This window comes from Echinops telfairi, unplaced genomic scaffold, assembly GCF_000313985.2.
Source record: "Echinops telfairi isolate 266 unplaced genomic scaffold, ASM31398v2 ScPeMD7_7416;HRSCAF=8454, whole genome shotgun sequence".
NCBI classification, from domain to species: domain Eukaryota; kingdom Metazoa; phylum Chordata; class Mammalia; order Afrosoricida; family Tenrecidae; genus Echinops; species Echinops telfairi.
Window position 1 is genome coordinate 1,475,202 of NW_022111316.1, and position 23,452 is coordinate 1,498,653.

The window sequence follows — 23,452 nt, forward strand, 5'->3', positions numbered from 1 at the left end:
AGAACATGCCATTCTGTCATAATTTTAGTACTTCTTTGGCCTTATTTCTCATCCAGTCATCTCCACGAACACTATGTGACAGAGTCACATTGATTTACTTACCATCCATATATGTGCCATCTTAATTTGCATTTTTTGTTTGCTTGCGTGTTTAAGCAATCTCTATTTGAAATGACTTTTTAAAAATTAGTAGAAGAGAAGAAGGGATCATATAATTTTTTTTTTTTACATTGGATTTCTTATTCTCTTTCTTGATACTCACAGGCTAAATCTCCACACGGAAGACAATTCCTTTGAGAGGCACATGTGAAATAGATGGCATCTTACAGAAGCTGGAGCAATGGAAACCTAATCTGTGGATCACAGCTTGCCGTTTATTACATTCTCTATAAGAGCTTCCACCTCTTGCTTAGTTTTCAGCTCCTAAGTGAACTCCCATTGAAAGGAGTTTTAGTGCTCCATAATCTCCGCCATGCACGGTCCACACAGTGACACTTTGCTAGGGGAAAAAATCTAATGACTTTGGGTGTAGCTTTAAATGCCGGAATTTTTTCATACTAGATTCCCTGGTGGCGGAGTGGTTATGAGTTAGGCTGATAATCACAAAGACAGCAGTTCAAAATTACTGGCTGCACCTTGGGAGAAAGACGAGGCTTTCTACTCTGCTAAAGACTTCTAGTCTCAGAAAACCCACAGAGACAGTTCTACCATAGGGTCACTGTGAGTTGGTAGTGACTCAATGACAGTTTTATTTTGCTTTTTAAAACTCTTGGGGAGTGCAAACCGTAAGTGTGCAACTGCTAACTAGAGGGTTAGCAGTTCAAAGCGACGCAGAGACCTGTCGATCTACTCCTGAGAGGCCACGGCCTTGAAAAACTTACGGGGCACAGATCTACTCTGCACACCTGGGCTCACCACGAGCTGGGATTGAGAAACTCCTTGGAAAATAGGTGAGTTGGCCACCAGCACCACCAACACGTTTCCACTCCGGCTCGGACAAATGCTTCTCGTGGGCTGCTCCCACTTACGATGGTGTTTTGTTGTTATTGTCATTCTCATTGTCTTATCACAGTAATGGCTGATAGGATGGGTCATTTGTTCTTTAGGATAAATGCATTTCAATGCTTGGGCTGCTGAAGGCATATATTCCTAGCCATCTTTTGAAGTTTGAGGGGATCGGTACCTTCATCCAGGTACACCAAACCAAACCAAAACCACTGCCTTGGAGTAGATTGTGACTCACAGAGACGCTGTAGGGCAGAGTATAACTGGCCCTTATGATGAGGTCTGTGGAGAGAGCACTGAAGAGGAAAGAGCAGACATATCTGTCAGCTAAATTCGGAGACTCTATGGCGTTGAGGACAACCAGAGATAAAGTTTGCTTTCAGACATGAAGTCGTTAGTGGGTGTAGAGGAAGTAGTAAATTTGCAGTACTGGAAATGGTGTTCAACATGTATTTTTCTGATGCCTCAGTCACTTACTTTGATATTCAACTGGTCTTCCTCTAGTCTGAGACTCGCCAGTCTAAGACCTTAGTGGCCCCATAGCCTTATGCCTGGTAACAAAAGCTACAGAGTTTTTACTTTCCAAGAGAGTATGTGTTGAATTAAAGAGATGTGAGCCAGAAAATCATCTATCTACTACTTGTTTCATCCACTTAGGAGTGGAGATAGAAATATAATAAAGACACATCATTCTTTAGGAAAGATTCTTTACTTTCAATTGTAACTCTTAACATGCACAATAGTGTTTTAGCTACCTACAATCACAATTTAAAGAGGATAATCCGTGTACTCAATTCTTAGGACAACCTCAGTTCTTCAAAAAGGGTCAAAACAGAAGCCAGTGTCTTGTGATTCATAATGGAGAAATAAGATACTCACTTTATCTTTATTATCTTCTATGTTTTGCATTGTTTATCCAATTGGTCATCATAGTTGACAGAAATAACTCCAAGGATGTATACAGGAGTAAATAGATTGAAAGAATTTGAGCACTTTTCTGTATCCAAAAATGAAATTAAATGAAATTAATTACATTTCTTACAGATCTTGGCATGCTAATATTTTCAAAAGCATAAAACCATTATAAAATTTCAGGAAATTGAAATATGACAGAGAAAATGATCCAATATATTTTCACCATCAGTCATATGAATACACATGTGAATATATTTTATCATCATTATTATTATAATTGCTTATGAGAGATGATGAAAATCTGTCATATTTCTGCCAAATGGACAGTAGGAATCATTGACTATGTTTTCCTACTTGTGGTGGCTAAAGTTAGAAAACATTCACTGAACTCACTGAACCTTCTGGAGAAGATGAGGTTGGGATTTTCCCGTGGTTCGAAGTTTTTAAATGGAGAGGTGTGTAGAATCATAGCTGTTGTTAGAAAAGGTCCTAAGAAGTAACCCACAATGAGGGAAAAGGTTTGGATTGGTCACTGGGAAACACACAAAGGCTGAAGTGTCCTGCAGGTTACCAGGCTGTCTCCTGCTGTGACTGTATCTAGGGTACCAGACCTCAAAAGACCCAAATTCTTGGGAGAGAGTTGGGCAGCAGACAAGAACAGAGAATTTGTAATATTGAAAGGCCAAGTCTGAGAGGCCCACAGTGATTTTATGACAAGACCATCATGAGCCACTGGTAAATATATTTACAGTGACACCATTGAATAGTAACTGAAGCCATGGTAGTAGAAAGTGCTGGGGTATTGATGGGCTACTGATATGCTCCAAGATCCTATCAAATAGGGGTTTGAAGTCAGGATTGACTGTGTAGCCTCCCATGTTTTTGAGTAATTTAGGAGTGTCAACAAGATGAAAATTCTGGATTTCCTGTGAATATGGCCTTTAGTAGTTCAAGAGATAATGCTTTGTGAAAGAGTTAAGGGCATAATCACATTCCAACTCAGTAAGACTGACTTTGCTATTATGCAAATAAGGTCTTAAGCAATTTCTTAATGTTTATATTTATTAAAGATTTCATTTTAAGGTATCCAGTAGGATAAAATAGCACTCCTCAAAGCAATAGGACACGGTCTTGTGATGTGCCACTGAACTGATTTTCAGTTGGACTTGGTATTTTGTGGTAAAAGAATTTGGAATTTAGACTCTCCTGGCTTAGAAAAAAATACTATGAAGTGCCTACCCCTGCCACCCTGAGCAAACATCGTAATGTTTTAAGCTTGTTTTACTCTGTAATACACAAGGTCGCTATGAGTCACAACCCTTTGGCAATGGATTTGATTTTTTTTTAATGTTTAGAGCTGAAGGAGAGCTTAATTAGGCAAGGAACATAGAAACAGGCAATCTCCCATAGGCTTAATTCAGAAATGGTGGTTTCTAGATCTTGGTCAAAGACCCACCTATTTTGACCTTCTCACAAAGAGAAAAGGAAGCCATCGAGAAAGTTTTGGTCTGTATGGCTCCAATTCTTAACCAAACTGCTGAACATTGACTCCCTTCTCCTTATCCTTCTAACCACCTCTTTCCACACTAAGCATATACAGACAGATGTACATTAAGCCCATATTTATGCATGCACAGCCACACACACATGTGCACAACTACTGAAACACGAGCAGAGACACACTGAAGTGCTGACAGACTGACATGCTCAGCAAGCTGACAGTGCAAACATGTCCACACTAATATGCATGCAGAATCAAGTACACATGCATTCCAAATTACACATGTACACAGTTCAACCTGTCTGTAGACTAAAGCCTTGACATCAAATATAAGTCTTTGGGTGTCATAGTTAAATAAGAATGCTATTCTCTCCAGAGATTAAGTACTGCTGCAACAAATTTGCCGAGTTAAGGCCAGGGGGACACCTGGCATCCGAAATGTGGGTACTTAGAAGGAACTGAGCTGCTCACTATAAAAATATCTGACTGTCCCATGAATCAAGGATTGAGTATAATGTTTGGTGTTGTTGTTGCTAGGTGCCATCAAGTTGATTCGACTCCACATGCACAACAGAATGAAACACTACCCAGTCATGCCATCCTTACAACCATTCTTCAGTTTGAGCCTGTCAATGCAGCTGCTGTGTCAACGCATCTTGTTGAAGGTCTTCCCCCTTTTCATCGTCCCATTACTTTACTGAGCATGATGTCCTTCTCTAGAGACTCGTCTCTCCTGAAAAGATGTCCAAAATATGTGAGATTAAGCCTCGCCACCCTTGCCACTAAGAATTCTACCGATGTCTTCAGTCTGAAATGGATCAAACAAGTCATCAAGATGCATGGATAATTATTGGCAATTGAAACGCAAACATTAGAAACAAAGAGGAAGGAAGAGTGATTGGAAAATATGGTCTTGGTGATAGAAACTAAACTGGAGCTTGCATGATAGAATTTTGCAAGACCAACGACTTCATCATGAAACGTATCTTTTTTTTAGCAACACAAACACTATACACATGGAATTCGCCAGGTCAAATACACAGAAATCAAATGGACTACATTTGTGGGAAGAGAAGATGGAGAAGCTCAATATCAGCAGCTGAAACAGGTTAGGGGCTGACTGTGTACCAGACCATCAATTGCTCATTTGTAAGTTCAGGTTGAAGCTGAAGAAACTTTGAACCAGTTCATGAGAGACAAAATATGACACTCAGTTCATCCCACCTGGAGTTTGAGAGATCTCCAGAATAGATTGGACACCTTGAACACTGATGACAGAAAGGCAGAATGGCTGTGGGATAACATCAAGAACGTCATTCATGAAGCAAGCAGAAGGTCATTAAAATGACAAGAAAGAAAGAAAAGATCAATGTCGATGTCAGAAGAGAATCTGAAACTTGTTCTCAATCATAGTTAAGGCAAATGGAAGAAATGATGTAGCCAGAGTTGAAGAGAAAATTTCAAAGGGCAGGCTGAGAAGACAAAGTAACATAATGACATGTGAAAAGACTTAGAGTTAGAAGACCAGAAAAGGAGGCACACTTTCAGCATATCTTAAACTGAAAGAACTCAAGAAATTCTAGACTCCAGTCGCAATATTGAAAGAGTCTATGGGCAAAATGCTGAACGATGCAGGAAGTGTCAAAAGAAGATGGGAAGAATAGAGTCACTGCACCAAAAATCACAGTCAATATTCCACCATGTCAAGAGGTAGCATATGAGCAAGAATATAATGCTTACTCACTTAGAGACTACCAGGAAGATGTTTACTTATGTTTGATTGACTATGCAAAGACATTGGATTGTGTGGCTCATAACACACTATAGATAACCTTGAGAAGAAAGGGAATTCCAAAACACTTCATTGTGCTTATGCAAAACTTGTACATGGATCAAGAGACAATTGTGCGGACAGACAAAGGAATAATGCTTGGTTCGAAATCAGGAAAGGTGTGTATCAGGGTTGAATCCTCTCACCATTCTCAATCAATCTGTATGCTGAGCAAATAATCAGAGATACTGGGCGATATAAAGAAGCGTGTGGCATCAGGATTTGGGGAAGGCTTATTACCAACCTTCGATGTGCAGATGACACAACCTTGCTTGCTGAAAGTAAGAAGGGCTTGAAGCCCTTGCTGATGAAGATCAAGCAGTGCAGTCTTTAGTGGGGGTTATTACTCAATGTAAAGAAGACCAAATCCTCTCAACTGCAGCATCATGATAAATGGAGAGAAGGTTGAAGCTGTCAAAGATTTTGTCTTGCTTTTGTCTTAGATCCACAAGCACTGTTCCCGGAAGCATCAGTCAAGAGATCAAGACATGTTCCATTAGGTAACCCTGCGGCACAAGATCTTTTCAGAGTAATGAAAAGCAAGGATAATACTTTGACGACTAAAGTGCACCTGACCCAAGCCACGGTATTTCCAATTGCCTTATATGCACATGAAATTTGGACAATGAATAAAGAAGACAGAAGAATAATTGATGCACTTCAACTGTGGTGCTGGAGAAGCATATTGAAAGTACCATGGACTGCTCAAAGGACACACCGATCTGTCTTGGAAGAAGTAAGGCCAGATATTCTATAGAGGCAAGGAGAGTGAGACTTCATCTTGCATACTTTAGACAACATCTTGCATGTGTTGTCAGGAGAGAGCAGTCCCTGGTGAAGGACATCATGCTGGGTAAACTGGAGGGGCGGCATAAAAAAAGGAAGGCCCCCGGCGAGATGGATGGACCCAGTGGCTGCAGCAATGGGCTAAAGCACAGGATCAATGATGAGGGTGGTTCAGGACCGGGAAGTGTTCCCTTCAGTTGTGCATAGGGTCGCTATGGGTTGGAACTGACTCAGTGGTACCTACCAACAATAACATTCAAAATATCACTAGTAAAGTTTATAGTACCTTCCATTTGTTACTTGAGGCTTCTGGAAGTTCCAAGTGGGGAATATAAGTTGTAACATTTTTGGTAGCTGCATATGCCAAAGAGTAAATAATAATGAAGGTCACACCTCTATACCTTGCCTAATACTGGTATTCCCTGATTTAAGACGGTGTTCTATTCTGACACCTCCACAGTTTAAGTTGCTTTTGTGATAAGTCAAATACCTCTCTCTCTCTCTCTGTTTTCAATATTATTGTCTTTGATTATCAGTATCTATAAATTTGATCTTTACTTGTACCTGGGGGCCAGAAACACTACACACAAACTTATAGATATATTTGAACACAGAGTTTCATAAAAATACACAGCTCATAGAACCTCCTAAATTGTCATTAGGTGCAGTTTACAATAATCCAAGCATGTCATAAGTTGGAGACTCCCTGAACTCAAATATTCTGATAGCTCACTAAATCAGTTAAAATGTAATTATAAAATGGGGTTTAAATTCCCATAGAAATCCAGAACTTACCTGGGGCCAAATAACTTTCACTGAACTGAAAGTATACACCATAAGCTCCACTATCAGAAGAAAGACACCAATCGAGGCAATGATGGTACTCATGATGTTCAGTGCTAAAATACAGGCTATCTGGAACAGACAAGAATAGTCATCCAGTTACTGGCCGTCTGGATAGGTGAGGATGGGGTTATCCATATGCATTGCTGGCATATTCAAGTGGATTTATAGAAAGCTTAGTCTTTCCAGAATGGTGAGGTCAATAAAAGGACTCTCAGCGCTGCTGATTTGGTAGCTATCTCAATAGGAATGAACAATTATGGAGATAATAAACGTCCGGTGTCATATGCCTGTATTTATTCCTTTGCTGAGAAGCAGTGATTCGCTAGGGGTGGAGTCACCCAGTGTGGTCCACCACCCCCTCCATGTGGCCCTCCTCCATTACCAGACCTTAGTACTGTTTTTTTGTCTGGCTCTTACTCGTAAATTGTCATTTCTGCCTATCACCAATGCCATCACAATAGCAGTGACATAGCAATCCACCAATTTAAAATGACACCTTAAAATGGCAATGTGTGATGCCTGGCGGAAATGAACTTATATTTGCATGGTTTCACAGGGATAAAATAGGGACTGGTTCTGCCAAAGACTGGGGGAGCAGCTGCATGGTCTCCAACATGGGGACACAGGCCAGCATCCAGGCCTCACCTAGCAAAGTCCCCAACTGAGGGACAGACAGCATGGCCCACGTTCTTTCCACGTTCTGTCCACTGGGCTCACACTGCAGCCTCACCTGTCTGGTCTTCCCAAGATGGGGGAGCGGCATCATGAAGGACTTGGGTGATGGGCTGCTCTCTTGCTAACTGAACAGCCCTGAGAAGGCCAACAGAACTCGAGGACCAAGGGAAATAGATGTGGGCCAGGTGCTGGTGTCACCTATTGTGGTCTAACCCACCTGAAGCCCAGCTCACCACCCTGGTGGTGCCACTGCGGACACATAATTATTGAATTCCTATGGTAAGCCATCCAAACCAGCTTTTGTGTTGTAGATTGTTAGAAAAGAGATGGTATGTAAGGAACTTTTAGATTACTGACCTAGACAAACAAGCACACATTGAACATGAAGAGAATGCTTAAAAAAAAAAAAAGGTGTTAACAAGATAGGGAAAACATGGTGTCATGCAGTATGTGACCACCAGAAAGAGAGATCAATTCCAATGCCTACCACTTGCACAGTTTCTCCAGGATCCTGGGAACGTCCTTAGAAACTCTGTATCCATAAATTGATATTTCTTCTTTTTTTTCCACAAGTATCTCAGGGATTATCTACACCTCGGATCTCTAGCACCTGCCAGGGGGCTGGTGGAAACCAAGAGGAAGAGCAAGGGGTGCAGAATGTGAAATCCAGTTGAGGCCTGTGCGTTGCCATTCAGCACAGCGTCCCTACTCAGGGAGATCAGCTGGCACAGAACAGAACGCTGCTGGGTCCTGCGCTGCCTGCGGGAGCATTGGATGCTCCACCGTGGCTCCCGGGTGACTCCATTTTGTTGAGGGCTCCCTCATTTCCACTGGCCACACAGGATGCTCTTTTCTATCCATTAGTTTTCCCGATGCCCTGACCAAAGTCTGCAAATAGGAATCTCCTCTCCTCGCTTCTAAGGGGAGTTCTCATTGATTTCTTCTAAGACTGTTTTGTTGGCTCCTCCATCAGTCCACTCACTGTAGAGTCAGTATTGTTGCCAGATGTACCAACTGCCCCTAACATCTCATTTCATTGTTCAATGTTTGCAGGCATATGAACCACTTGAAAAGCCCAAGGCTTGGGTCAGGCACGCGTTTGTCATCAAACTGATCTTGCTGTTTTCAGTAATTTGAAGGGAAACATTTTATAGCAGATTTGCCCAGGGCAAGAAAGCCTTTGATTCCGTGACTGTTGCTTCCCTGAATGTTGACTGTTGATCCAAGTGGAATGAAGTTCTTGACAGCTTCCATTTCTCCTCTATGATCATGATGTTTATCAGTACCATTGTGTGCTTTTCACATTCAGGTATACTCCATACTGAAAGCTGTAGTTTTTGTGACCATCAGCAGTGCTTCAAGTTTTCATTGTCGGTAAGCAAGGCTGCGCCATCTGCAGGTTGTAAATGAGCCTTCTTTCAATCCCGGTATCACATTCTTCTTCACACAGTCCAGCTCCTGGAATTATTTGTTGAACATGCTCATTGAGTTAAGTAAGGTTAAAAAAACAACCCTACTGTACATATTTTCCAATGAAACTAGATTAGAATTTGGGTTATATTGGTGAAGCGACAGAAGATTGCATGCTGAACATTCAAGGATGCATGTACCAAATGAGTCGGTTATTTGCCCTAGAGAAAAAGAGCATATATCTATACAAAGTCTCATCCATGAATGTTCATATGTAATTTATATGCATCAGTGAGAATTTCATTAACAGGTGAATGTGTGAACACATGGTGGAAAATATACACAATGGAATACCATTCTGCAACAAAAAGGATTTAAATATTAAAATGATTGTGCCAAAGAATGCTGAGTCAATTTCTAGCAATTTAGAGAAAATGTGGCCTCCTTACTGCCTATCTTCCTTTTGGAAAATGCAACTGTTATCTATAGCATTTCTAGAAACGTTCTGACTTACCATATTCATTGAATGGATCTTGTCTAGAGTAATTGTAGAGATTCCTGACATGATGTACTGGAACCAAAAGATGACATTTGTTACTATTAACTTATGTTTAAGTGTAAAAAGTAAGAGAATTCTGTGACACTACAACATGAAGTATTTCATCATCATCGTTCACTGGAACCACTGAGAAAACCATCCAGGCAATGATTCAAAGGTTCTCTCTTACAGAGATGGGAAAACCATAAAGTCACTACTGTAACACATGCATTGGGGAGTTGGGATCCAGAGGGCTCTTAGATGAATCCCTTCATCTTTGTGGAGTAAAATGACTGAATTTTAATTTTGAGGGGAGGGGGTCAACCATAATTTATGGCTATAACTTATTCTTTTTGCAGGTGAGTGTTTTTACTATAATGCTGGGACATATTTTACGAACAGGGAAAGTCATTCAGAATAATAGCCGCAAATTCAGTTCACATAATCACATTTAAGACTCCCACCAGTCTCCCATTGTGTGGAAGCAGCTTGCTCTGAAGACTTCCCATTGTTTTCAGAAACTTGTTAGAGATGTTAGCTAGGGTGTCTCCAAAATGTACTTCTCTTTTGTCCTTGGTGCAGACTTTCCATTTGCATAGAAACTTCCACATCATTGAAAATGTGTGGGAAGCTGAGGAATGGGAGGACAGTGTTCCATGGACAAATTCTGTATTCTCCTATTTCAGAAGCCTGGGAGGCCAGGGCTCTGGGTGAAAGGAGGCCTTTGCATTTGTGAGTTAGAGATGAGCCCCAATCACATTCTCATAACTAAGATTAATCCCGACAATATCCTCCTTTCTCTATAGGAGCAGAAATAATGCTATTGCTCTCCCTGCTCAGGGGACAGTCACTGCCCCTTACTGCCCCAGCACTGGTGTTAAGTTACTCTTCCAATGAGCTCAGGGACTTTTAGGTTTAAGACACTGCCCACTTTGTTATGTATGTGGTTACCTCTAAGTAGGAGGGCTTGCATTCCCCAAGACTATATTAGTTGATGTAAGAATGCATTTTCTCTCTTTCTCCTGGACCTGGTGCCTGGCACCATGGAGATAAGCACCCCAGAGCTTTTGTCTGTCTCTTAATTTCTTCCCTCCAATTACACAACCAACCCTTAGAACCCATCTGTATGTGGGCTGGATCCCACAAAAATGGAACTATTCAGTTAGGAGGAACCATACTCTTCTCCATAGAAATGGTGCCACTGGCATGCATTTTGGAGACAGAAGACCTGAATTAAAATTATTTCTTCTATCATTACATTTTGCTTTTCCCATTGGTAAAGTGAGGATCCATGCTATTGTGTTGTGGTTGTAAAAAGTTATGTATAAAAAAAGCAATTTACTGAATTATTTATGGTTAGCTTGGTTCCACCATTTTTTACCTATGTGTAGAAACTTCATTTCCCAGAATTCCTTTCCTTATACTGTTTCTGGCTACAACTAGTTCAGGGAAAAACTAAACAAGGCTATAACTTATTCTCCTTCCACCCAGGACCCTGGCCTACCAGGCTTCTTAAATAGGAGAATAAAGAATTTGTCCATGTACACTCTCTTCCCGTTCCTGTTTCCCACACATTTTCAATGATGTTTCAGAGCAAGACTTGGAAGGCAGAAGAGACACAGGGAGTATTACTCTCAGAAATCCATAATGAACAGACATGGCAATTGTGACTTAATCTTTCATCTCCTCGTCTTGGATTTCAGGTTATTTTACTTCAGTGTGAAAAAAACCCCCGCAAAACCAAGCAGATTCACAATAGCACGTAGTTCACATAAATTCTCTCCTAATGTTTTAGGTAATTCAGAACATTAACATAGAAGTTAATGCACCAAGTCCACTTCCCTGTCAGCAATTTTCTTCTAGAATTGTCTTATGCTGACTGCCAAAACTTATCATGAACCAATGTCTTTATGGTCCTATATAAGTAAGTAATTATAAGGTTTTACTTTACATATTGGAAATAGATTCACAGATATGACTGGCAATTATTATTACCAGTCAGACCCACATTGTATGAAGGGCTCAGAAAAATACCTTGAAAATAGAGAAAGCATATGGAATGGCTGCCTTATCAGCTCACAGCAATCAAAACATTTGGTTCAGAACAACACCCAAGCCATTCCTTCAACAGGAGCCCTGGGGGTACACTTTGGGCTGCTAACTGAAAGGTCAGCAGCTTGAAACCACTGGCCACTCTGTAGGAGAAAGATGAGGCTTTCTATTCCCATAAAGATGCACAGTCATGGAAAGCCACGGAGACAGTTCTGCCCTGTTTTATAGGGTCCCTGTGAGTAGGGATTGACTAGATGGCAGTGAGTCTTCCTTTGAGTTTATTTCCTTCAGTCAAAGACTATCTTGTAAAGATCCCTCTCCTCTCTGCCCCCACCATCTATCTAGGACATAGTGGACTTAAAACTTTTTTTAATGAACAAAATAATGTCTCCTAATGAGTCGGAATTGACTCGATGACCGTGAGTTTGAGTTGTTATTTTTTGGATTGTGAAGTGTAACTTTGGTCAGATTATGTAACTTGTAATGCGATTTTTGTCCCTGTTACTGTTTTCACATCTAGCAAAGAGCCAAACACACAAAGGAAATGGTAAATAAGTGTTTCTTGAATAAGTCGTGATCCGTATTAAACATAGGAAGCGGACTTACAAAAACATGTTCTAGTTTTGAAACAACCCTGAATAATTTCAAACACTACTTTTATGTCATACATCTGTATAAAGAAACGTAACAACTGTTACAAAGGCAATCTCATTTTCTTTTTTTAAAAAAAATTAATTTATTGAGGCTCATACAATTCATCACAATACATAGATCAATTGTGTAAAGCACATCTATACATTTGTTGCCCTCATTATTCCCAAAATTCGCTTTCCTCTTGAGTTCCTGGAATCAGCTCATTTTCCTTTTTTCCCCTCCCCCTCCCTTCCATGCTCATGTTCAATTGTATAAACCGAGCTATTTCTACAATTGATGTATCTGTTCTCCAGTCTATTTTCCAGTTATCTTTGTTTCAGTTATAGTTCCTGAAAACTCCTTCCTACTCATTGCGATTGAGTTGATTCCAACTCATATTGACTCGATAGGACCGAGCACCCCTGCCTCACAGGGATTCTGAAGCTATTCATTTTTATGGGAGTGGGCTGCCCCATCTTTCTCCTTCAGAACAACTCGTGGTTTTGAACACGTGACTTTCCCCTTAGCAGCCTGATCCTGAACACGCTGCACCACCAGGGCTCCTTGAAACTTCTTACTTGTAAATGGAGTTCAGACATTCTTTGTTGTGTGTGTGTGTGTGTGTGTGTGTCTGAATGGTGGCAATGGTCTTCCCTAATCTCCCTGGCCTCAAATTCAATTGCTTTCTAGTCTTAGGGTGATATTATTCAAATAGATCCGACCTGAGTTACGGCTGCCCTCGGTTGGTTAGAAAACAAATGCCCAAGGCTGGTCAATAGAAATCTAATGCAGAGGACAAATGATAGTTTCCAATATCACATTTAGAAACTTATAAAATAAAACAATAAAATTAAATGTAATCGAATATTTAATTCCAGATACCTAAAACAGAATTGCTGTAGTATTGACTCAATATAGTTCATGTTCTTTTTGTTTGTGCTAAGTTTTTGAAAAGTGCGATGAGTTTTACATTTGCAACCCTTCTCCGTTTGTTCTAGTGGCTATGAGACGTATGAGATAGTGCAGTTCTAATCTATGGCTCTCTACTCTATCTTTACTCACTTCTTGGAGACTTCATTCAATCTCAAGGCTTTAACTCATCTCTCTGCCAATGACTTTCAAATTTATATTTAAAATCAGCTTTCTGTTCTCAACTGTAGATTCTCTATTTAATAAATTATTAGACATCTCCAGTTGAATATTAAATAGATGTCTACAGTTCATTATGTCCAGAATAAACTCATGATCTTCCCTGAAAACCATGTCTACCCACAGCATCCCCAATATCAGTTGATGTGAAGTCTATCCTTCTATTAGTTTAAACCCAAACCCTGACACTATCCTTAACTTCTCTCCTAACTTCTCTCATGTTTGACCAAATAGGACATTCAATTGGCTACCCCTCACCATAGATCTAAAATCATATTACTTCTTACCTGTCAGTTAATTCTGTCGGAGTCTGGCCTAAATTTCTGCAGTAGCTTTCTAAATGGATTCCTGGCCTGTCTTGTAACCATCACCACCACTCCCCCACCCTTTTTTTTTGCAACACAGCAGCCAAAGTGTTCCTTTAAAATTTAAACTGTTATTTTACTGTTCACAAATTCCTTTGACTGCTATTTCATTTAGAGTTTAAATCAAAGTCCTTGTAAATTCAAAACCCTCATTGCCACTGAATTAATTCTGACTCATAGAGGCCCTATAGTACAGGGTGGAGCTGTCCCTGTGGGTTTCTGAGACAGTAACTGTTTATTAATGGAGTAGTAGAAAGCCTCATCTTTCTCTCCTAGAGCAGCTGGTGGTTTAGAATTGCTGACCTTGTGGCTAGCAGCCCAATGTGTAACCACTATACCACCAGGGCTCCTAAAGTCCTCCTAGTGGCTCACAAAGCCCTGTAGTTATCTGGCTTCCTCTAGTGCCCACTACCTTCACTTTTTCAAGACTTTGCTCAAATGCCACCATGACCATTTCTATCATTGGCCACAAAAACTTAATTCCAGGTAGCAAGCATGATCAAATCAAGATTGAAAATGTTCGAGTGAGTTAGCCCTTTGTACTCCTGCCTTTTGTCAGGAGAATAACATACCTCCAGTAGCTGAGGATCCAAGGAGAATGAGAGACATGGAGCATATCTGAACTTGAACCTTAACAGCCAGTGTGGGTAGTCTCAGCCTAAGTCAGCTGCATCTCTGTCCACTCAAAGATGTGTGAATGAGAAATTCATTCATGTACTTCTATGTTACTGAGTTTTTTTGTGTGTGTGTTTTTAAAAAAATGTAGTAATAACTTACTAATAATGCTTCATCAAGGCCCACCTTGGCCATCCAATATCCCTTTGCCACTCTCCCAGAAATTTTCTTACTCTACCCTAAAGGAGCCCTGATAGCACTGTGGGCTAAGCATTGATTGGGTCAGTGGTTCAAATCCACCAGCTGCTCAGTGGGAAGAAGCTTAGGATGTCGGCTCCTATAAAGATTTCCAGTCCTGCAAAATCTAAGGGACTGTTCTACTTTTTTCTGTGTAGGATGATTATGAGTCAGAACTGACTTGATGGAAGTGGGTATGGTTTTACTCTGCCCTTCGCCCCCTTCTAATTCTATAGTCTCATCTGCTATTTTATTACCCACTGATGGAATAAAAACAACATAAGGGCAGGGATCTTTGTCTGTTTCTTGATTATCTAAAGCACTTGAAATAATGCCTGGCACATAGTGAGTGTTCAATGTCAGCCAAGTGATCAAATTTCAAATGCATTCTTATAATAAAGAGATTCTACCAAGGAGTTTGTGGGGGGCGTAAAAGAGGACAGTTGCACACTGGACAAAATTTGCTTTAATAATTTAATATTTCCTCCAAATTATTCTTGGACTCTCAGAATCCCAAAATTTCATTTCTTCCCCTATATAAGTTCGATATGTAATGGTAAAATAAATGCCTTCAAGATCGTGGCATAGTTAACATCGTTTTATTTTCCCCAAATGCTCCTTCGGTATTCTAACACGCTACCTTCTGTCCTCAAGATTTTTTTTTTTAAATGGACTTTTAACTAAACTCTTACCCTGGAAAGATTTTATGGACAAGAATCAAGATTCCCCATGCCCTCCATATTCTTGTGTTCTTTTCAACTGGGTATAAAAATTAATTCTTGGAGATGGCACATTTTTATTGTTCTAACTCTGGCATCGGCTTGGCTCAAAAGCAATCATGAAACACAATGAACAGATGAATGAATGCATATAAGGGATTCATTATGTACTCACAGAAATAGATGACCAAAATGGGTATCCTATAATTGATGCTAAAGGTGGATATACTTTTCCAAATGCCACATTTTGGGTGAGCAATAAATATGTCCACAGTATTCCCAGGGAGTAGATACTCAAGCCCCCCATCACTTGTATGGTCTGGAAGAAAAGAGCATCAGCATTACTTACTTACTATCATTCTACCCGCATTTTGAAAGGAACAGACACCAAAAAAATCAAAGTTGTGAAGGAAAGTAGTTACCTCATGGAACTTCAGAATACTTCACATTTGACGCAGATGAGGTGGGTGTTAGTATTTTGGAAGAGTTTGCAAATATACTATTTATATACCCATTAAAATGGTACTAATTCATTGACATCGCGTCGATTCTGGCCCTATATAGGGTTTCTGATGCTTTAAATCTTTGCTGGAGTAGACAGCCTCCTCTTTCTCCTGTGGAATGGTTGGTGGGTTTGAACCACTAACCTTGTGTTTATCAGTTCATCAAATATCTAACAGCCCATAAATAGTTTGGCTCGAGTTCAGTTAGTATGAGTCCTGGAGAATTAACATATGTCAAGCCTCATCAGTCCCAATGTAGTCAACAGTCTTTTGCTCCTATAGCTCTGACTCTATAGGGCAGAGTAGAATTTTCCCCTATAGTTTTTGAGCTGTAAATCTTGCTGGGAACAGAAAAACTCATCTTTCTGCTGGGAGCAGGTGGTGGCTTTGAACTACTGACCTTGATGCAAGCAGCCCAACACATAAGCAACCATGCTACGGGAGTTCTTTACAGGGAACTAGACCTTAATATTTTTGCTTTATGTGTCCTTCTCTTATCTTCCATAATTTGGACTCCTTATGCTGTTGGAACAGTAAAGCCAAACATGAACATTGCATAAGAAAAGATTGGTCTCCGAGAGAATATATGGTGGTTGGAAGACAAAAAGTAATCAATGAACCTTTGGTAACATGAGATAGCATCATACTGCCACCACTACTTATAAGGCTAGGCCTGATGAAACAATTTGTACAGGTTCGCCGTTGAATGTATAGCACTTAAGTTACCTGGCCTTACCCATGGAAAAACTGACAGTAGGAATTTTCGATGGTCCACAGATCAGTCAACATATAAATGACCCACATTTCATAGCATCAGTGAATAAAATCATGTGTCTGGTCTTCCTTTGGTTTTGTTGTGAAAAACTTTCTCAGCAACAAGAAGGCAGACAATTACACACAATTAGTAGAGGATATGCTCCCTCATCGCCACAGGCTTGGCTGTAACATGCACGCTCACTTATATCACTTTCCAGAGAATCTTGGTGACGTAAGCAAAGAGCAAAGTGAGAGATTTCACCAGGACATAAAAACAATGCGGACCAGATACAAAGGAAGATGGGATGCACATGGGATGGCAGACTGTTGCTGGAATCGCATGTGGGATTGTCCTGGCAGATTCCCACTCGCAGAAGTCACGCAAAAGGAGCATCTTGAATGATTGGAAAGTTTGTTTCTGAAATCTGTGCTTGGGGTATGAAATAGGTATATTTTCATGGACTACCCTTTCCTTTTAATTTCCAATGTGCTTCCTTTGTATGTAAAAGATGTTAATTTAAAAAGAAAATGAAAATATCCTGACTTTTTTGGGTGAGCAGAGTGATATATGGCATATGATCTCTATCTCAAAATCTAGAGCTGATTGGGTAAAATTGATTCCATTTTTGGAATCAGCAGGTCAAATATAACCAGTAAAAGGCCCAATATTTGAGGCACCAAAATGTATGTTGGCCAGTGTTGCAGCCTCTCTCCCCATTTGTGCTTTGCTTTATCAGCAAATGAAAGTGCAAAAGGTTTTATTCCTGGTTGACTCTACTTTGAGAAGGTGGCTTTTCTTCAGTCATCTTTTGAGTGCCTTCTACCCTGAGGGATTTAGCTTTTGGTGCTGTCTGACATCGTTCTGCTTCTATTCATGAGGTTTTCAGTGTCTGACAATGTTTTGAGACGATCCATAAGGTTTTCAGAAATGGACAGCCTCTTCCTTCTTCATAGTCTGTCATAAGGCTGAAGGTCTGCTGAAACCTGTTCACCCTGAGAGACCCTGCTAGCATTTGAATACCAATGACATAGCTTCTAGCTTCACAGAAACATACAAGCCACCACCGGAGGACAGACTGAGAGACAGGTGGTGGACCACTAAAGCTAGTGATGAAGAAATGGAAGGATTCCACCAATTGCTTGTCTGATTATGATTGATGATTGGAATGCGAAAGTTGGAAACAACGAGGAAGAGACAGTAGTTGGATAATATGGCCTTGATGATAGAAACAAAGCTGGAAATCACATGATAGAATTGTGCAAGACCAATGACTTCTTCATCACACATGCATTTTTGAATAGCACAAAGGGTGGCTTATACAGGTGAACTTCTCCAGATGGTATACACAGAAATCAGATGGATTATATCTGTGGGAGTGGATGATGGAGAAGCTCAATGTCATCAGCCAACACGAGGCCAGGGGCTGATGGTGGAGCAGACAGACCATCAATTGTTCATATGTAAGTTCAAGTTGAAGGTGAAGGAAATTAAAACAAATACATGAGAGTCAAAATACAATCTTGAGGATATCTCACCATAATTTCAAGAACATGTCCAGAATACCTTTGATTCATTGAACACTAATGGCAGAAGACTTGACAGGCTATGAGATGACATTGAGTACAACATGCATGAAGAAAGCAAAAGGTCAAAAAGGTCATAAAAAGGACACGAAAGAAAAGATGTCAGAAGAGATGCTGAAACTTGTCTTAATCAGAGAGTAGACAAGGCAAATGGAAGAAATGATGAAGTCAAATGGCTGAACAGAAAATTTAAAGGATGGCTCAAGAAGACAAAGTAAAAAATGATAATGAAATCTTCAAAGATCTAGAGTTAGTAAGTCAAAAAGGAAGAACATGCTCAGTATGTCACACTGAAAGAACTGAAGAAAATTTCAAACTGTGAGTTGCGATATTGAAAGACTCTATGGGAGAAAATATTGAATGGTGCAGGAAGTATCAAAAGAAGACAGAAAGAATACACAGACTCACGGTATCAAAAAGAACTAGTTCACCTTCAGTCATCTCAAGAGACAGCATATGAGCAAGAACCTATGGGTGCTGGAGGAAGAAGTTCAAGCTGTGCTAAATGCATTAGTCCAAAACAAGGCTCCAGGAATTGATGGAATACCAGTTGAAATATTTTAAAAAGTTTATGGAGCACTGGCAGCACTTGCTCATCTATGCCAGGAAATTTGGAAGGCAGTTATTTCCCCAACTGACTAGAAGAGATCCATATTTGTACCCATTCCCAAGAAAGGTAACCTAACAGACTGCTCAAACCATAGAGCAATATCATTAATATCACATGCAAGCAAAATTTTGCTGAAGATGATCCAACAATGTTTTTGCCGTAGTACATTGACTGGGAGCTTCCAGAGGTTCAGGCTAGATTTAGAAAAAGATGTCATTGTTGATGTCAGATGGCTCTTGGCTGAAAGCAGAGGACACCAGGAAGATGTTTACTTGTTTTTTTATTGACTATGCAAAGACATTCAGCCATGTGGATCATAAAACACTATGAATAGACTTGAGAGCAATGGGAATTCCAGAACACATCACTGTGTTCAGGCAGAACCTGTAAATTGATCAACAGGTCATTGTAGAACAGAACAAGGGACACACAGCATGGTTTAAATCAGGAATGGTGTGTGTCAGGGTTGTATCCTCTGACCATACTTATTCACTCTGTATACTGAGCAAATCGCCAGAGAAACTAGATTTTATGAAGAAGAATGCTGTATCAGGATTGGAGGAAGGCCTATGTAGATGACAAAACCTTGCTTGCTGAAAGTAAGAAGGTCTTGAAGCACTTGCAGATGAAGATCAAGGATTGCAGCCTTCAGTATGGATTACAACTCAGTGTAAAGGAAATCAATCAAAATCCTCACAACTGGAGCAATAGGTAACATCATGGTAAATGGAGAAAAAGCGGAAGTTGTCAAGGATTTCATTTTGCTTGGATTTGCATTAATGCTCATGGAAGCCACAGTCAAGAGTCAAATGATGCATTGTACTGGGCAAATCTGCTGCACAAGGTCCTCTTTAAAGCGTTGACAATCAAGGGTATTATTTGAAGACGAAGACTGACCCAAGCCATGGTGTTTTCAGTTGTCTTCTATGCATGTGAAAGTCAGACATTGACTAAGGAAGACGGACGAGGAATCGATGCATTTGCATTACGGTGCTGGCAAAGTGTATTGAAGTGTCATAGACGGCCAAAGGAACAAACAAGGACAAAGTATAGCCCAAATGCTTCTTCGAGATAAGATTAGCAAAACGTTGGACATGTTACAGGAGAGACAAGTCCCTGGAGAAGGACATCAGATTCGATAAAGGGGAGGAGCAGCAAAAAATAGGAAGATCCTCAATGAGATGAGTTGACATCGTGGCTGCAATAATGGGCTCAACCATTAAGAACAATTGTGAGGCGGGCACAGGCATGGGTGGCTTTTCATTCTGCTGAAATAGGTTCACTATGAGCGGGGACCGGCTTTATGGCACCTAACAAAACATACAGGCACATGCCTTTGAAGAGTCAATAAACACAGAGAAACGTCTTTCTGGTATTCTCTGATTTCAGTCAAGATCCATCTGACATCGGCAAAGATAGCCCACATTTCACATCCTCTTCTGAATTCAGCTTGAGTTTTTGGAAGTCCACTATCAATTTATTGTTGCAACTGATTATGGGTTATCTTCTACAAAATTTTACAATGAAATTTTAATATTATATCAATGATATTGTTCAATACTTTTCCCAGTCTGTTGGGTCACCTCTTTGGAATGGGCACAAATATGGGTTATTTGAAATAAAGATGGTAATAAGTTAGTTTCTGGGCAACTTAACTTTTTATTATCCTGCCATAACCCCAAGGAACTATTAATCTAGTTACTGTCTCTATAGATTACCTAACGTGGACTTCATATAAAGAAAATCATACAAAAAGCCCCTAACAATGTCAACAAAATAAAATTCAGAAAAAAATCTCAATCCAAAAGAAAGCAGGATATAATAGAAACTGGAACAAATTCAAAATGGGTTAAATGGGAAAATAAATGACATTGCTAAATTTTAACCTAATTCTGCAGTTGTGGGAAACTGAGAACCTGGATGAAAGTGTATGTGGCCTAATCTCTATACTCTTAATCAAAGGGCTTGGAAGACCGCCTCTAGTGTTAGAGAAAGATCTCCACCATTCTGAGATAGAGGTAACACCAAATACACATTCTCCAGATGGAGAGATGTTCGTACAATAGCCCTCCATAAAAAGGCTACTATACAGATGTCGCCTACAAGCACCTGACAGCTCACTATGGGGCTGGAGAAGACCTATCTTTAAAAGTGATCGGAATCTTTTGTCCTTCCTGCTCAAGGAACAGTTGACTCCCTCTGATGCCGTTTGATACTTATCATAGTGTTCCCCTGGTGAGCTCAGGAGACATCCAAGGTTAAGACACTGCCTGTGATAGTTTCATAATCTGGTGTCAATTTAAGACTATTATGAGTGAAGGGGTGGGGGTCCAGCCTGTCAATCAGGTTACAGCTTGATGACCTCATTTGAGCCCAGACACACAATCCCTCTGCTTCCTCTCCCTGTGAGACATTCTTGACAAGCCACATGGAACTACACTGATGGAGCCAGAGCCCTGGAGCTGAGATGCTTCCACTGCCACTAGATCCACAAGACTTTCCATCCACTGAAAATTATGAAGATTTGGTGTTGATGCTTTCTTAAAATAAATCCTCCTTTGAAGTCATCTGGGCAAGATTATTTTTTTCAGAAGTTTAAAAATTACAAATTCAATTTCTTGGTAGTTGTATGCCAGTAGCCATCCAGTTGATGCTGACTCATGGGAACTCCATGTGTGACAGGGTAAAACTGTGCTCCATGGGGTTTTCAATGGTGGAATTTTTAGGACTGGATTGCTAGGACTGTCTTATGATGTGTTGTAGGGGGACTCAATCCTCCAATCTTTTGGTTACCAGTTGAGTAACCATTTTACTCCTTTTGACACCAGTTTGAAACATGTAAACTGCCAGGGACCTTTTTAATAGTTATAATCCATAAACCACTGTCATTGAGTCCACTTCATTGTCCCTTATGGTTTCGGAGACTGTAAGTCTTGATGGGAACAAGAAGCCTAATCTTTCTGGTGGGCTTACTCTTATGACCTTGCAAAGAGCAGCCCAACACTTAACTCACCGTACCACCAGTTACACAAACAAACAGACTCAGTGGTGTTGGGATCCTCTGGTTTTCAAGGTCCTTAGCCCTTCCACTTTAGAATCTTCCTATATTTGTCTAAGATTTCTAGCTGTACTTAGTGGTAGAAATATAGAAAAGTACATCAACCCCATCTTTATAGACTGGGAGTTGGAATGCTTTATTGCACCAAATAGGATCTGACCCATTTGTCTTCTTGGATAAGGGAGAATCTCATTAGAAAAGCAGTAATGTGACCCAAAACAGACATATTTCTTTTCAGACACATTTTAACTATTCCTCCCAAATACTCAGACCATATATGTGGGGAAGGGGATATGGGATTCATATCTTTAGTGTTATTAGATTAAAACAAAGAAAAGAGGAGGAAATTTAGATATCTCTGTTTGCTTCATGTACGCCTTTCGTATAATTTTGGTGGAGGATCAGAAAGATCTTAAATAAATTAATTAGAATTAAGATCCTGGGAATTTTCCTATACAATGCTTTAATCCTATTGCTCTCTCTCTCTCGTCCATCATTTGACAATGTAATGTAAAAGGGTGTAACCAGCTACATTTTATGGGATTTGATGGTGGAACATCGAAATGCATGGGGATGATGGTGAGAGTATTATGTTCACTGTTCACCAAGATCTGCCATTTCTCCTGAATATGATGGGTCTTCAAAAGTTCATGGAGAAATGGAATTAAGAGGTAATAGAATTTTCCATGAACTTTTTGAAGCCGCTCATCTAGTCCTATAATCTGACCATCTCAGTGAGGGCTATGCCATCAGTTTAATTTGACAGGAGAAAAAGGGATAGATCCAAGAAAGAGATTTTCTATCCATTTTCAGACTCAGGTTATATCTTCTGGGTTTATGAGTAGGTTGTGCTGGTGTTGGGTTATGTAAATATCAATGATATTAAGTTTAATAATTGCTGTTTTGTCTGATTTTCAGTTTGTATGTTCAGGCTGAAAGTGGAAAATGTCGATGCCACACAACTGTGGCAGAACACGTCCATGCGTTCTCCATTTAAGGAGTTCATAATAGAGGCAAAGAAATAGAGACAACCATGGGATTCTTACCCCCACTATTCTTGTTTCCTTGCTTATCCATAGGTGGTGTGGCATTTTCTTTAAGACACAGTAGAGAAATGAGAGGATAATGTACTTCTTTTCTGTGGGAAAACTGTACATAAATTAACATTAAATTATTATTCCTGCACAAAATACTTAAAATTGAGAAGGAAATCTAATCCTTTAGCTGCTTATGTTCCATTACTTTTCGATCCTTAGATATTCCCCCACCCCACCGCCCCCTATCAAATCACAGATGTTATTATTCTGACAAAATTCCATACTTACTTTTGTGTTCCTTTGTTGACTGAAAGTGGACAGAATAATAGTAGTAGGGAGTGTGGGTGGCTGTCCCAGTTACGTCAGTTCCCTTATTTCTAGGAATTGCAGTGACCTCTGCCTTTATAGGGTCAGAAAAATAGGACTTTCTGTTGTCATGGTTTGTTGTCTTACTTTCTGATCTTTCAAACTAGAGTCTGGTGCAGAGATGCCTGACTGGAAAATAAAGTTATTGTGATCATATGTGTATTATATATGTGTATTCACACACATACATGTATATTAGGCTTCACAAGTTAAGGACCTATGAAAATGTAGGGAAGGTGTTCAACAGAAATGTGAAGATAA

At 40.0% G+C, this 23,452-nt stretch overlaps 1 protein-coding gene across 1 annotated transcript in view; it reads right to left on the reverse strand.

The window, feature by feature from the left end:
- The window catches only part of MS4A13 (membrane spanning 4-domains A13), a 93,720-nt gene that overhangs the window by 28,240 nt on the left and 42,028 nt on the right, over window positions 1–23,452 (reverse strand). Inside the window, exons 5-6 of the mRNA XM_013007806.2 lie at window positions 9,484–9,540; window positions 6,834–6,953 (exon numbers count right to left, since the gene is read on the reverse strand). Coding sequence (XP_012863260.1) covers window positions 6,834–6,953; window positions 9,484–9,540 — 177 coding nt within the window. The remainder of the gene's footprint in view (window positions 1–6,833; window positions 6,954–9,483; window positions 9,541–23,452) is intronic.